At 31.4% G+C, this 17,314-nt stretch overlaps 1 protein-coding gene across 1 annotated transcript; it reads right to left on the minus strand.

The window, feature by feature from the left end:
• Positions 1-386: 386 nt before the first annotated feature.
• Positions 387-12,709, minus strand: LOC143043347 (conoporin-Cn1-like). Its single transcript, XM_076215701.1, has 4 exons — positions 12,674-12,709; positions 9,620-9,707; positions 4,697-4,911; positions 387-899 (listed from the first exon to the last, which is right to left on the minus strand). The coding sequence occupies exons 2-4, from the start codon at positions 9,690-9,692 to the stop codon at positions 558-560; spliced, it is 630 nt and encodes a 209-aa protein (XP_076071816.1). The 5' UTR covers positions 9,693-9,707; positions 12,674-12,709; the 3' UTR covers positions 387-557.
• Positions 12,710-17,314: the final 4,605 nt, after the last annotated feature.

A 17,314-nucleotide genomic window follows, 5' to 3' on the forward strand; every position in this document is an offset into this window, starting at 1 on the left:
CCAGAAATTTTCATAAGTGGGGGCCCACTGACTGACCTAAGAGGGGGCCCGCTCCAGTCACGCTTCAGTGATTCCCTATATAAGCAACAAAATGTTTTCCAAAAAAGAGGGGCCCGGGCCCCCTGCCCCCCCCCCCTAAATCCGCCTATGACTCTTACAAGAAAACGTCTTCGGTTAAACATGGTCAGTTTTACAGACTGAAACAATAAGACTACACATGGACAAAAAGTAGGTGAACGAAGAAAATAAAATCATAACAAAAGCAAAAGGTCTTCCCACTGTTAAATGGAAAGACATTATAATAAGAATAGTCAGATCAAAACAAGAAGGTCTTTCCAAGGCAAAGTGGAATGCTTAATAGATATTTCAAATGAAAGGACACTAACTAACTTCTACATTGTTTAATCAGACTAAATTATTTTCCCCCTTGTTTTGTTGTTTTGCTAGATTGTCCTCACTTTAGATTATATTCATTTGCCAATTAAAGTTACACAAATACCCAAAATTTCTAAAATTTCTAAAATAACTATGTGTTCCGGCACACGATGAGTCTGTGTCTATTTCATACCAAATGTAACTTTAACTTCTGGTTTACTGCTGGATCCCATGGAACCACATACCTTAAAACAGTCGTTTTCAATCATTATTTCTTCACTCATTTTGCCAAATGACATATATTTAGATATCAGTTCCTTGTTCTCTTTATTTTTTCTTATATCTTCGTTCCAATAATATCTTTGAGTTGTATAACCAACATTCGTTAATCCAATACCAAGGGTGTTACTTAAAAACAGTGGCGATTTCCACACGATGACAAGGCGTCTATCTGTGTCTTGTATTAGCCACGAAACCATTCCACTTGATCCTACGAAGGAAGCTTCATACTTCCTATGTGCTATCTGGAATGAAATGAAATAAAATATAGGTTACCAGTATAAAAGAATAGTTTTTGGACAAACCAAAAGCAGGAAAAAGTTTACCAAATTTTAAATAAAATTTACATCAAAACTATAAAAGTTCTATCCTTTGAATCGTTAAGGCACATACCAAGCAACAAAATGCAACTGACAGTTTGATTATCACTGTCCCTTGAATAAGACAATAGAACAATAACCATATAATTCATTAAGTTATTATCTTTGTCTGCCTATAATTTTTGCAAACTATATATATATATATAATTACTCTATAAAATAAGCTCAAGGAGGCTCGCGGGTAGAAGATTTTCAGAAAAAAAATAAAAACTTTTTTTTTTCATTTCAAAATTATTTAATTACCTTTTTAAATTAGTAGTTGTTACTTCATCATATGGTACAAAAATCATACCAAAAATGCAATTCGTGTTGACCCCAGGTGATGTTTTTTTGAAATGTAGATATCATTGAAAAAGCTCCAAATTATCTTCCTTTGGTACAAAAATGCCATTTTTTCGCATTAAAATTGAAATATCTTTTTTTTTTAACTCATCGGTGACCTATATTGTTATTATTTTTTTTCGAATAAGCTGTACATAATCTCAATAATTGTAAAATTTAAGTGATTTCTGTAATTTAGTTCTTTTTTTATTTCGATATAACCGCTATTTCCCCTATTAGTTCAACAAAAAAAATGAACATTAACAAAAATGTAGGCTTCTTTCGAAGGCAGATTGTCACGTGAGCGTAAATAAACGGTGACCCCATTTTTTAATTTCATTTTTCTATTAAGTATAAGATAAAGTTCAATTATAGAAAAATGTAGCGAAATCCTATATTAAATAAAAAAAAATATATTTAGACCCGCAAGCCCCATAAACTGAACTTAAAATTCTGATTTATGTGACCTTTTTTCGTCATGGAATTTAGCAACCCCATACATGATATATAAGGCATTTATATGGAATTGATTGCAGATAAGTTAAAATATCTATCTTAAAGGATCGTAAGATGCAGCCAAACAAAGAATTATTTGTTAAGTACGTCTAAAGAAGTGACGAATCTACAATAGATCCATCCTTAGTATCACTTGTGAAGTTGATTCATGGCTGAAAACACATATCAAATTCAAAATAACTCTAAATATCAGCACGGCTGAAATTCGGAGAAATATATATATGTCGTGTACAAGTTGCTATTTTGTACAAATTTTAACATTTACAAAAATCGTGTACATGTTATAATTTGTACAATGCAAAAATACAAGGTATAACATGTACAAAAGTATCTCGTACATGTAATTACATGTACAAAATATAGCTTACAAAATGTTTTAAACTGTACAAAATTTGAAAGTAAATTTTGCTAAAGCGGAATATACGTTTGAAATTGATAAATAACAATAATCAAAAGCAGAAGATGCATTATTTAGAGCATGCATACAATACTGCATTTTCATGTATTTTTTACAAAAATGTTTTAATTGTGTCTACGTATACAAGCCAGAAACATGTGACACCTTGTTTGTACAAAACGTTCATTCTTCTACATTTACACCTACCAGACTTACAACTGCCTTTCTAACACGGACAATGCACAAAACCTTGCATTCCATTCAATGATATCTTTTACACTTTCTTTGATTTAGAGTATAATACAATGTTGACTATTGTACCCCTATTTTTACATATTAACCTATTATGTCTGTTTGTTTTGTTGTCAATATATAAGAATTTTATGCAGCTGTCATACAAGTCAGATATTTGGTTTGTCATTTGATTAGAGGATTTTCGTTTTGAAACTTCCTTGGAGTCCGGTATTTTTTTTTTTTATTTTACTTCTTTCACAATTATGTCACTCGTTGGGACTTCAGACACATTTAAAGTTGTATTTGCTAACACAAATGAACCTGGGTTTTACCCAAGTTTCGCTTTATTTGTCAAACGTAGCCGTTATTTTCATTCACATTTACCACACTCTCTTTCTTGTCAACAGGGACTCTATTAATGGACGAAAATTGAATGATAACGTAATCATCTTTGTACAGAAGAGTAAATCTAGTTTTTGTGTTTTTTTAAAGGTACACGCTTGTACCTGTCCGACATTTAGGAATCTTTTTCGTGCACGCTTGATGTCAATGTAGTTGTAATTTAGTATTTGCATGACGAATATCACAACCAGAAAGTACTCTCTTACGATCAAGTATAACAGAAAAAGTAAACACTTACATGAATGGACATTAACAATAAAATGATTAAAATATTATTGAGGTTAGAGACATATGTTGTAATAATAGAAGTATATTTTTTATTTTCAAATTTAAATAAAAATTTTGTACATTTTATAACATGACTGTACGATGTACTTTTGCACAAATTCGCAACTTGTACACGATATTTATGTTACAATTAATTGGTGAAATTTGAAATTATAAGTACCAAGCAATGCAGTTAATACCTGCAATTACTGATCAATTCCGTTATTCTTTTCAAACTCCAGAAACTCCAGCACCTGTAGGCGTCATTCAGCTGGCCCCTTAAATATGTGTACTAGTACAGTGATAATGGACGTCATACTAAACTCCGAATTATACACAAGAAACTAAAATTAAAAATCATACAAGACTAACAAAGACTAGGAACACCTGACTTGGGACAGGCGCAAAATTTCGGCGGGGTTAAACATGTTTATGAGATCTTCACCCTCCCCCCTATACCTCTAGCCAATGTAGAAAAGTAAACGCATAACAAAACGCACATTAAAATTCAGTTCAAGAGAGGTCCGAGTCCGATGTCAGAAGATGTAACAAAATAAAATAAATAAAATGACAATAATACATAAACAACAACAGACTACTAGCAGTTAACTGACATGCCAGCTCCAGACCTCAATTAAACTGATTGAAATGATGTCTTCATCATATGAATATCATATGATAATTTACCTCAACCAAACTTGAATTTTGTCACCAATTAATATATCACGAAAACCTATATATGCAATGAATACAAATTATTTAATATGAAATGACAAACTGTTGAAACATATTCAATTACACAAAATAATAGACTAAGCACATATGCATGTCTATCGTTTATTACCTGCATGTTTGCATGCACATTCCACGAATTCATGCAATATTCAACTGACTATAGGCTTCCCTAACCATAAACTCGACCTGGATAGTTACATCTTTCAAAGCTAATTAACATAAGGTAAAACAAAATTGTCGAAAAAGAGGGTCATAAAAGAATAACGGTATTTTGTATACTCCTTTCAACAACTCAAATTTCTGCCCGCCTACTCTTGCTGAAAATTCAATATCAAAATCGCAAATGCCATTATTTTATTTATACTGGGTACATAATAAAGGAAATAAATTCAAAGGATCACCAAATGTTATTGCCACAACTCTTTTGGTTTTAGAACATATGAATGTATCCTTTCTTTTAAAACAACAGTATACAGCCTTTTTATATCAAAAAATGATGCAATTGACCACATGACCAGTAAACAAAATGACTTCAGTATGATTTATGACTGTTTGGTGGTCTGAATAATTAACACATTGAGAATAAATACTTTTATTAGTGATTTTGGCTTTGTATAGGTTTTTACGTCATTGTTGCCTTACATTTTTGACGAATTTACGCAAAAAATATAAAATCTGACTGACCTGACTCATTCGTAAAGAAACATTTGAAAACAGCTGATGATACATATTCCAATAAATTGCAATACCAAAGAGAGAAATGACAAAACAGTATAGTGTAAGTATTTACCATAGCTTCTGTATGTCCAGGACTAATTGAAACAGCAGGAGTTGATACATATCCTGATATTGTTATCATATTTGGTTGGATCAGATGAAACTTTGTCAGGTTTATGACTTGAATACCAACAACAGTACTGGAACGGTGATTCATCATTAATTTAGACAAGTTTGTTCCTTGCAAAGATCGACCAAATTGCGTTCCTTGTTTTGTAGAGTTGTTACCTGCATGAAAAGATAATAACAGTGAGACTAGAATAATAACTGATAGTCAGTTTGAATGAAATGATAGATATTGAAAGTCTGTGCAATTCTCCATGCATGTATAAATATGCAGCATTACAATTGGATGACTAGCTTATCAGCTGTAGCTAATCTAGAATGAGAATAGTAATGCTAAAATCTCATGTTTCTTAAGTAGAGAAAAGTTAAGTGTGTGTTTGCTTTCGTAACTCTTCTAATTGACGTGTTAGAAAAGTCGATACTTCTGTTGGCGCTCTTGTTTGATGGAAGATAATTGCAATATGATTTGGGGGTTATCTCCAAAAAATGTATATACTTTATCGTTGTTTATTTCCTGTAATGTTATCGAAATATCGTTATTTATAGTACATGTATGCAAGACAAAATCAACCAATCATGTTAAGTACCCCAAATTAATCATTTAGATTTAATGTGAATTTAAAAAACAATTGCATGGAAAATTGAAGATAATAATAGCCATATATTTAATAATATTTGTTTTCATTCTAGAAGACAAAAAAGATAAAACAATAAAGCAAAGCTTTGCCTTTTGAGGAAAAAGGGGACATATTTTGTATATTTTCAGAATCAACAAACTCTTGCAAAAGATAAAGGAATACTCTTTTTGTCCCGCTTGATCCTCAATTGGAAACAAACCGTCGTTATACCCTCTTTCTGGAACGATTAAAACAGAAAATAAGACTAAAACGATTTTTTTTTTGGAAAATATTAGTTCCCCATGCACACAAGATGAATGCGTGGTGATTTACTTTAAAATGCAAATTTGGGATTTTGTTGTCACTGTGTATTGAAATAGGTATTGTATGATTTGGTGGTATTTGTTAAACACGAACTAAAACTTGGTTTGTCCCTCAACAAGTCTATTACACAATTCAATGTTTTTGATTTAGTTTCATTCTTTTGATGTTTCCACGACGTTCCATAACAACACCTACAGTCTTGAAACGTCTTATTGCGTGTTCAACTTAAACACGACAGGCACTCAGACATTCTTTAATTTAAATTTTTGCATTAATTTTTTTTCATCTGCGTTTTTCGTCTGAACAGATATCTTTGATATGGTGTTACAATTGATAGTCTATTGACTTTTGAACTTGAAAATGAATAGGGTTGTAAATATTCAGATATGTTAAAGATATGCCAAGGTAGGTCAATTTTGAGTCTAGACCGTAACAAGAATATCAATTGCGCTATTCATTAGCTTTTTGTGTGTTTATGTGTTTTTGTTGTTGTACATTAAGTGATTTTGAGTCATGAATAGATACTATATCAACGAAATTACAAGTCTAACTTCGACCTTGACCTTTGACCATGAAAATTAAAAGCACTCTAGATATTCATAAGGACTTATTATGTACCATGTTTGATAAAAATCATAGAACGATGTTAAATATAGAGTGTTAATAAGGATATACCGGACGGAAAGTTTCCGTAAGAACGGCCAGACAGTACTGTAAAAAAAATCCCCTCCAATTTTGTTGGCGAGAGGATCAAAACCATTAGAAATTGAAAAACAGACACATATTATTTTACAAGATGGCAATGGTGACTCGAAGGGTCGAAAAATCTACATTTATGGAAACCCATTATAAGTATGAGATGTTTAGCTACGGGCAAAGTCAGCTTAAGCTACGTCTGTATTTATCTCTTTTTTGTCAATGCTTTGCAAACTTTTAATTTCTTAATTAGGCACAAGGTACAGTATACGAGAACTTGAAGTTACTCAAAGCTAGCTCAAAGTAAATAACAACGGCCCTCGAATGTTTAACTGTACCCTGAATTATTTATTAGTGGTTAACGACTTTGAGATAGCTTTAAGTTAAGAATTATTAATCCGATATTTCGTATAAACATTCTATGATCACAGGCTAAGATCAGAGAATGTCAGTCTTAGATAGCAGATTAGCAATCTTAAATCACGGATTACCAATCCGAGATCCCTGGTTGTTTATGTTTTAATGGGTTTCTTTATAGCTTAGTTATCAGGTAATATGGCTACACACGTTTTACCACTTGTTTACAAAACGTTAAAACAACATATTTTTTCTGGTTTTTAAAAAACATGTTCCATCTATAGCTAATCCTGCGTATTAGTATTTTTAAGAGAAATATCAGCGGTATGAAACACGCCTATACTATAACACCAATATGTAGTGTTTTTATTTTTTGAATTAGTCCCCACATCATATTGTATTCATCTTTCATCCAACACGAGCGGCAGCAGTAGTGTCGACTTTTCTGACACGTCAAATTAAAATTATGTTTCACTTTTTTAATCATGGTATTTATGATATTTTTGGCTAAAAGAAATACTAATTACTAATTACCAAAAGAACCAAACATCCCTAGCAGAAGAAGTCGATAACCATGCAGACTATTTACGTTGTTTCATTCAAACATAAATTTGGCGATACCGAAAAAGTAAATATATCGACAATTCAACGATGAATGATGTCTAAGGAACACTTCCCTCACACTGAGACAAATAGTTTTACTCTTCAGATAATTGCAAACATTTTTGTAGATGGACAGCGTGAATAAACAAGCATTACCTGCTATGCAGATCGGAATGCCCTTGTGGACATATGTTTGTTCAGATCAATACATCGGTTTATAGTGGCTAAACCAACTCGGTATCCAGCTTATAATAGTGCGATCAGTTTACCCATTTAACATAATGTAAAGCCGGCTATTTTCTGAAATAATTTCCTATTAAAGGATTTATCTTGCTGTGATTAACTAGTATTATACTGAGACTGATACAATGATTAAGATTCTTAGATCCAAATTCTTCCACTGTTAATGTTTTTTGGGGACTAAAATTGATTTTTGAAAGCATATTTAAAGGCAAAGTAATAAATAAACTCATCATAGATACCAGGACTAAATTTAATATATACGCCAGACGCGCGTTTCGTCTACAAAAGACTCATCAGTGACGCTCGAATCCAAAAAAGTTAAAAAGGCCAAATAAAGTACGAAGTTGAAGAGCATTGAGGACCAAAATTCCTAAAATGTTTGCCAAATACAGCTAAGGTAATCTATGCCTGAGGTAGAAAAGATATAAATTATGTTCTTGTACTGTGGTTATTGGCTTTAAAGTATATAATTCAAAGAAGCACTATACAAAAACTTTGTAAATGTTCATTAAAAACAAAATAAAAGTATTAGAAAATCCTATAAAGACAGAAAGAAAATAAAACGTTATTTAAGATACAGTTGATTACTGCCAAAGCAGAAATTTTCGTAGCAGATTATATTACGGTATTAGTGGAAAGAATATATCCACGAAATTAAAACCCTAACAAAGTTTAACCCACAAATAATATCTCTTCCACTGACTGGAAACTACGAAATCAAATCTACATGAAATCTTATACAGGTTATATAGAGACAAAACTACGAAATGTTAAACCCAACAAAAAATAATGTTTCTAAAGTATACTAGTATAGCATTCAAAAAAGCTAATAGGACTACATTCAAAATGAATAAAATCTATCAAATTAAATTTGTTTAGACATAACAGGGAGTAATCGTTTACATGGTCAGTATGACTTATATAATGTTCATTTAATATCTCCATTAAAATCATTAAAATTTTAATGCAAATTTTTGACGCAAATTCTGAAAAGAATTCGTGAAACAGTTACATATATATTTAATGTTAAGTTCTTTGATATATATACATCTGCTTGAACGTCCATCGCTGGGATTCGAACTCATCCTTTTGAGATATCGAGACACCACTGCCTGCGATATCGACCAAGTACGCTAAAAAAAATCAGCTTTCGGTGGCCTAGTGGTATCTTTTCTCAGTAAACCTAGAGTTGTAACAGAATACACGATATATTAGGCATGAAGAATTTGTCTACCGTAAATTAATGATCTTAAGATGGGGTCACAGAAATAAATCCTTTTTTCCTTTACGACAGATAATTTAGCTAACCTGCAATGAATTATATCTTCATGCCTTATATATCATGTATACTGATAGTTCAGTCTAAGTTGCCGAGTGATCTAGAGCGCTAAACACAGTGCAGACGGTGTTGTCTTGATATCCTAATAGTATGGGTTTAAAATCCCGGCAATGGAAGAACAAACATTTGCATCAGCAAATTGGCAGATTTTACATCGTTGTGCTGATATTTAGAGTTATTATGAAGATAATATGTTTTTTTTTAGCCTTGTATTATCTTCACTTGTGATCTATGGATGAATCTGTCGTAGGGTTGTAACTGGTTCAGTTATTCATAAAACCAGGTTTAATCCAACATTTTTCTTCTTAAAAAAATGCATGTAACAAGTCAGTAAAATGACTATTGATATTCATTCATTTGATTTGTTTGATGACGAACGTCTGTTTTGAATTTTCCTCGGAGATCAGGAACTGTTTGATTTAATTTAGACGTGCAAAACCTTATAAAGTTCATCCTTTACAACCGGACCTTTCAAACATGGATGAAACGAAACGAAAATAAACAACCAAGTGTTGCAACTGTCAGTGAATGAAAAATTATGGTATTCAAAATAGGAGAAAAACAAGTTGAATAAACAGATATTAGTGTGCATGAAACATGTGGGATTCAATCATAATGAAAAACATCCAGTTTACCATGAAGATGTAGAAAAATATATTGTATTTTGAAAGATAACTAAACAAACACCAACCATTGTCACTGTCGTCGTCTTCCGTATCATGTTGGAATCTTTTGTGACGACTATTATAACTCATAGCAGCCATAATATCAGAAACGACCTACAACAATATTTTAATTAATTTTGAAAATGTATTTATTGTATATAACATTGACTCTCAATATATTAAAACAACAACAATTAGTAGCATGACAGTATTTCTGTGACACTCTTGATTTAAACAGAAACCAAAAGTTGCAAAACATCATACTTTGCCTTATTTCAATATAACTATAGACTAAAACTCTGATCGTCAGATAGTATCTTCGGTCTTGTACGGAAAGCGATCATTAACTAGATACAATGCTTATAAGTTAGTAAATAGTATTCATACTACATATGTTTCTGATCAAGACAATAAATTGCCTATTTTCATTATTCATGCGATAAATAATTATCAAAGGTAAAAGGATTATAATTTAGTACGCCAGACGCGCGTTTCGTCTATATAAGACTCATCAGTGACACTCATATCAAAATATTTATAAAGCCAAACAAGCACAAAGTTGAAGAGCATTAGAATCCAAAATTTCAAAAAGTTGTGCCAAATAATGCTTAGGTAATATATGCTTGGTATAAGAAAATCCTTAGTTTTTTTCAAAAATTCAAAGTTTTGTAAACAGGAAATTTATTTAAATGACCACATTTTTGATATACGTGTCAACACCGAAGTGTTGAAATAAAAATTTTATCCTTAAAACAATTCATTATAAAATTCAACTGTTACCATAAGAAAGTGCGTTGTCTTTATGTAGCGTACCAGACTCAGATGCCGTATGACGTGGGACCAATCGGAAGTCAGATAAAACTTCAAACCTACAAACTGCAACTGTGTTTTTGCAATTTTGCGCCTGTCCCAAGTCAGGAGCCTCTGGCCTGTGTTAGTCTCGTATGATTTTGAATTTTAGTTTCTTGTGTATAATTCGGAGTTTAGTATGACGTTCATTATCACTGAACTAGTATCATGCATATTTGTTTAAGGGCCAGCTGAAGGACTCCTCCGGGTGCAGGGGTTTTCCTCTACATTGAAGACCCATTGGTGGCCTTCAGTTGTTGTCTGCTCTATTCTCGAGTTGTTGTCGCTTTGACACATTACCCATTTCTATTCTCAATTTTATTTGCTTCATCTAAATAAACGACAACGTAAGATAAAGGAGAAATGGCAAACGATGATTGGCTGTTAGTCGGATATATATATATGTTGATATACGATGACAGTAGTTTTATGCTGACAATGTGGCAAATTTGGTAACCAGCACAGGGTAACATCTTATCTTTAATAAATGTAAATGTCCTGATTGTTTCAAATATGTTCTCAGACCTTATGCATTAGTTTAGCATCATCAACTTACAACCTTATATTTAAAATTCTAAAAATGAGAAGGTATGTCTCTAAATAGTTGAAACACATACATATCAGTCAACCAGTGCGGGATTGTGGCCGTACACCTTATGTGAAAGGTTCATCATCAAATACTAAATATGAATAACAAAGTCTAAACCTGAAAGAATCTCGAATTTCGAAATACCAACATCTCAGACAACATCTAAATGAAAGTTATTCCACAGGAAATGAAAGTGTAATACATACTGAGAAGTGTGTTAATAAGGATTTTGTCATTGTACTTAATCTTTCAACGACTTCTTGATATCTAAACATTCATTGTTATTTTTAAATCTATTCGTTATTTGATACTGCGAGATGAGTATTCTTTATCATATTATGAATGATGTCGAACTATTTTGAGTATGTCAAGGATAATTTAGTGAAGATTAATTTATAATCGTTTTTGGTCAAATAAACGATAGATTATTTATCCACATTAATCATTGTGAATTGATTGCGTGATATTTTATTGTTTGCTTAAAGTCTAGTGCCTATTATGCCATGCAGATCGAGGCCGATAAGCTTTTGCCTGTATTAAAGGTATTAGATTAGTTAAGTTTTCCGTTTTGTATTTTCCTCTGAGCTCAGTATTTTTGTGATTTTACTTTTTTAGTCAGTACACATCCAACATCCAATTGATGTAGCATAAATACGTCATAAACGGTCAGGAAAAAAACATGACCTTGTTCAATGCCAAGATACAGGAATCGACATATTGTAGATCCACGAGAGTACATATATGTATATAACAATACTACTTAACTCGCTTTTATTTACTGAAAAAAAATCAACACTTAAACCAATAAAACAATGTTTAAAAATCTAATGACAATGTTGTATTGGTAACCTTTTAAAAGAAGTGTACATAAAGGATCAATAAGTTTACCAGGATCCTTATTTAGACCTCAATTATGTTAAGACCGGGTTACTTGACCATCAGCAGTCTTCAGTGGTCATCTCAATGCTTCATTAAATCACGCCCATATTAAAAAAACATGGAATATGTTGATACATATTATCGAGTTCATGCATCTTTAATACAATTTATCATTTGGATATGTACGTCTCGATATACTATAATTAGATATAAGAAACTAAGTCAAATTGCCTAACAAAAGTTAGAAAGCAAGTGCCCTTTTAAATTGAAAACAAACCAAAGATTTGAGATAAGAACATAGCATTTTTTCCCTACTGTTTTTGTGATATCATTTTTTAAGTTATCCAATATTCATTTTTATTTAAATTTTACCTGAGCAAATTTTAATATCTTACCGAACATGCCGAAAGCTAGCCAATCTTTTACATGCATCCTTTTTTGAAAATTAAAGAATGCATTTAAATTTTATATATTCAGTCTCTATTAGCTCTTGAAATTGTTTGTACAAAACGCTGTAGTTGTACAAATTTTTCTATAACCAAAATGAACCATGCTGAACATGTAGACGTTATGATTTCATTTAAATTGTGCAAACTTTGATTTAAAATTCAGAATGTTGAAAAAAGAGACATTTAAGATAAAAAAAGAAATGAAAAGACGATACCATGGTAAATAACAAAAAACAACGAAAAACACCGAGATACACGATTTCTACTGCGAACTTTTGAAAATTCTTTAAATACAAACTCTGAAAACACCTTACCTGTTTCAGATGACAAAGTTACCCTTGTGTGTTTAAAGATAAAGGTATCACATATACTTAACATAAATTTGCTCATATTTTTGCGCATGTGTGTTTACAAACAATGAACTTTGTAATATGATATCTCAAAGTAATTACAGACTTAATAAAACATTCTGATAACTTATATATATGTTAATATATATCTCATTTAAACAAATATGTATAACAACTGCCATTCAACAATGTTAAAGGAGGTGAAACTTACTCTAATACCAAACAAAGAATAGTATACCGCTGTGCAAAAGTCATATATCGATTGCAAGAAAACAAATCCGAGTTACAAACAAAAACCGAGGGAAACACATCAACTATTTCAGGAAAACAAAGCAACAACGGGACCATTGACGTGAAACAAAACAAACGGCAACATGCATGGAAACGAACTAGTTGATATCAACTGCTATATTCCTGGCTTTGTACAGGTCATTTTAAGAAACAAATAGTGGGTTGAACCTATTTTTAGTTGCTAGCCACCCCCCCCCCCCCCCCAAATTGAAATCATAATGTTAAAAAATATCGCTTAAATGAGAACACTACGTGACAGAAATTTAGCTGAAATACACGCAAGAACTCTCATCACAGAGAAACCAAGTCATTCCACACATAACAAGTGGTTCACTTTTTTGTTCCGTTTGTTGACATAGTCGAGTGTTTTGTCAGTGTTTTTTAAGGAAATTTCGACTTTTTGAATACACCTTGGAGTTAAATAAATTTTGATGTAACATATCTAAATTTGATTAAGTTTAGTGGTCGCTGGTTTCGTAAGCATGCCAAATACAAGAGTATTATTTATCGTGGATTAAGCGTTCTAAACTTGGTCATTGTGTTTTAAATAGGTGGCTTCTCCACTTCTCCTTTTGCCACTGCGTTATTGAGTCGATGATAAAACAAAAACGTTTTATAATCCTATGTCTTTTATTCTAAAACAAATTAAATCAATACTCGTTAACGATTTTGACCAGCTTTTTTAATAGCGATCTTAACTTTGTCTTGGTCGATAGAAGTATTTGCATGTCTCGGAAAAGCAACTTTCATTGTAAGACCGTGCAGGTTGTGAGTTGTTTGTAATCTGTATATTACAACTTGCAATAACATTAAATAAATGTTTCATATTAATACTTTTGATTTTATAAAAATTTAATAAGAAGAATTGAATGCTTTTTCTAGTAATTTTATATGGTTGTTAAAGCGTTGACCGTGCGCACATTTTTAGAATGAAACGCTTCATGCAAATTGTACTTTGGTCACAGTTTTAACACTTCGATTTATATTCAATATGTCTTAATAAAAATAATCAATACATGATGGCACCCATCTCCACTTCTAAGAAAGGACTTCACGTTTTTTACTTAGACAAGTTTATAAATGTTGATGTCAACTGACAGACTGGTTCGCTGACAAATGTATAAGTTATTATTTTTTTTACCTTTCAATCAATTAGTCTCCTCAACTATGCTAGTTATTAACGTTATTATTCTACGATCGAAGAATTGCAATAATGGTGAATGTATGGGTTTCGATGATTTGAATCGTAAAGACAATTTATCAGATTATATTCAGCGTCTGGTCCAGTTGATAGCAGTAGTACGGCTGCATTTCAAAAAATCATACATAAACATAACATAATCCTGGTTGAAAATAACCTTCCATCACATAGATCGCTTGATTTCCATGATATAAACATAGAACGATAAATATATGCATTTATCCATCATGTAGAAAATGTAAAAATTGATACTCATTTCAAAAGATATAAAATATAAATTTCTATGGTGATTTTATTCTTTTTTTCTGCTTAATAGGTATGTTTGACAAATATCTTTTACATTTCATTATCAACAGAAAGCATATAACATCAACAAGATTGGCGTGAGACTGTTAATTTGAAAAACCTCATATTTTGACAAGAAATAAATGAACCGAAATTATAAAAAATTTCGTGGAATTTTATTTTATTATTAAAGTTTTTTTTAAATTTTTTGGCACCTATTTCGCGATGCCAGTACAAAAGCATTTTTTGATTCTATATTCAAATTTTCCTTGCATGAATAGATCAAGAACAAGTTTGGACAACGTCGACTATTGAATTGAAAACCATAGAAAATTTTAAACGAAATTGTAAACGAATAAATCGCATTGCAGTACTTGAGGGCAACATCGTCTTTCGAATTGAAAACCAAGGAAAATTTTAAACGAAATTTTAAACAAATAAATCTCATTGCAGTAAATGGATATTTTTAAATCGTATAAGAATCATTTTTTTGTACTCACGAGTGATTCTACAGATCATCCTTCGAACTTGAAATTGAAAATTGTAGAATAAATATTTAGTGTGACTTTATTCTTTTTTTCTGTTTAATAGGTATGTTTGACAAATATCTTTTACATTTCATTATCAACAGAAAGCATATAACATCAACAAGATAAAATTAATACCATGGCATATCTAGCCCAAAATTACGAGAATGTGTAACACCATGCTTGGCAACTAAATCGATATAATAAGCTGCCCTTTCTATAGGAGTTTGTTGGCGACTGTGAAATATTTCCAATGCTTGTTTAATACTACGCTTATATATGTCGGTAAAAGGTACTTGTTTAATATTGGCAATTAACTCTTGGGTAGAAAAATGATTTAAATCCATTTAATGCCATAATCTTTGTTTTTCCTAACGGCCGCATTATAAGGTTGGTCAATACTTAATGGAACGTAATAACAGAAATTCCGTTGTAGATAGCCTCTATACTTCCATGGGTCCCACAATATGTTATAAATAAGATGGTACGGGGATGACCTTGTAAATAGTTCTGTGGGACCCATGGAAGTCTCAAAATATTGTCCGTGTTCTCCTCCTGATCTCTTTGTCGAATCACAAAGTTAAGATAAGATATTTGTTTAAAAGCTACAATCATTTTCCCGAAGGTATTATTCGGAAATGTTTTGAAAATGCTACCGAAAGAAACAACTACCAAGCCTTTGTTTGAAGATGCAATTGTGTCGAGATGCTTTGATACCTTTTTCGACGGATGTGCAGCAGACTGCCACAGAGTATTACATTTTGCGGGAACAGTTGCCAATATAAAAAAAAATATGTTTTGCCAGATTATGTAAAAGGTATTAATGGGAATTCAAAAACAAAATTTAAATATGAAGTAAATAAACACCTAATCAGCAAACTCGAGCCAATTTAAGATACTTGTACCTACGTTGGCCATTATTTGTTTTAAAACAAGGCAATACAAACATTTACAATTTTTCTTTCGGTTTGGAATGGGAAATACTTGTGGAAAGTGTAGAACGACAAATGTTTAAATACAATTGCAAGATTAAAGAGTCATAGATTGTATGTACTCTAAAAGATTGTTTTAATATTTTAAGTATCAACATCAAACTGTAACATAATCTACTTCATATATTTCATAATAATGTGATTTTATCCAATTTGGCGTGAGACTGTTAATTTGAAAAACCTCATATTTTGACAAGAAATAAATGAACCGAAATTATAAAAAATTTCGTGGAATTTTATTTTATTATTAAAGTTTTTTTTAAATTTTTTGGCACCTATTTCGCGATGCCAGTACAAAAGCATTTTTTGATTCTATATTCAAATTTTCCTTGCATGAATAGATCAAGAACAAGTTTGGACAACGTCGACTATTGAATTGAAAACCATAGAAAATTTTAAACGAAATTGTAAACGAATAAATCGCATTGCAGTACTTGAGGGCAACATCGTCTTTCGAATTGAAAACCAAGGAAAATTTTAAACGAAATTTTAAACAAATTAATCTCATTGCAGTAAATGGATATTTTTAAATCGTATAAGAATCATTTTTTTGTACTCAAGAGTGATTCTACAGATCATCCTTCGAACTTGAAATTGAAAATTGTAGAATAAATATTTAGTGTGACTGTACAATCATAGAATTCTAATCATTAGATAAAAGGGAAAGATTTTACAAAAAGACAGTGAAAAAATAAGCTAGATTCTGATCAATTATCTGTCGACCGTATCTTGACTGCTACATATAAAACGTTTACGAGACTTTCACTTCATTTTCATAGCGTGCGCAAATCGATTTTCTTTCAGTTTCTTTATTCAACAATTATTGCTCTGAATATTTCTTTGCATTTCAACCACTGTTTGAAAACATTCCACATTTCTTTGATAAGAATTTCATAGGTTCTTTATATTGGTGGTTACTCATTTTACATGACACTTGTCTAAATGGTCCTCATGTTAAGATAGTCGGTAAGAAAATTGGTTACCCGGTCAGCTAGTGACCTATACGATATATGCGAGGTCAGTAAATTCTATTTTGGTTGAGTGCGAAAAGTGTAACCATTAATATTAGATTGTTATCACTTAGATGAGCATGTGTAACCAAATTTAAGGCCAACAGGAAGTCTATATACGTAGAACACAAACGAATGTATGACCAATATTTTCCTTGTAAATATTAATAGAATGCATAAGTACAAAATGTCGTTTCTCAAATTATTACCGAATGATATCAGTGTCTTGAAATTATGAGGTTAAGGACATTATTGAGCCAATTAATGTATACATGATATATGCTTACTAGAAAAAAGTA

Source organism: Mytilus galloprovincialis, chromosome 8, assembly GCF_965363235.1.
Source record: "Mytilus galloprovincialis chromosome 8, xbMytGall1.hap1.1, whole genome shotgun sequence".
NCBI lineage: Eukaryota > Metazoa > Mollusca > Bivalvia > Mytilida > Mytilidae > Mytilus > Mytilus galloprovincialis.

Bases quoted from the DNA above. Each gene is read 5' to 3' on its own strand.
- LOC143043347 (XM_076215701.1), bottom strand. From the start codon at position 9,692: ATGGCTGCTATGAGTTATAATAGTCGTCACAAAAGATTCCAACATGAT. The intron at 4,912-9,619 runs GTTGGTGTTTGT...CTTTTCATGCAG, and splicing joins AGACGACGACAGTGACAATG to GTAACAACTCTACAAAACAA. The intron at 900-4,696 runs GTAAATACTTAC...ATTTCATTCCAG, and splicing joins CTGGACATACAGAAGCTATG to ATAGCACATAGGAAGTATGA.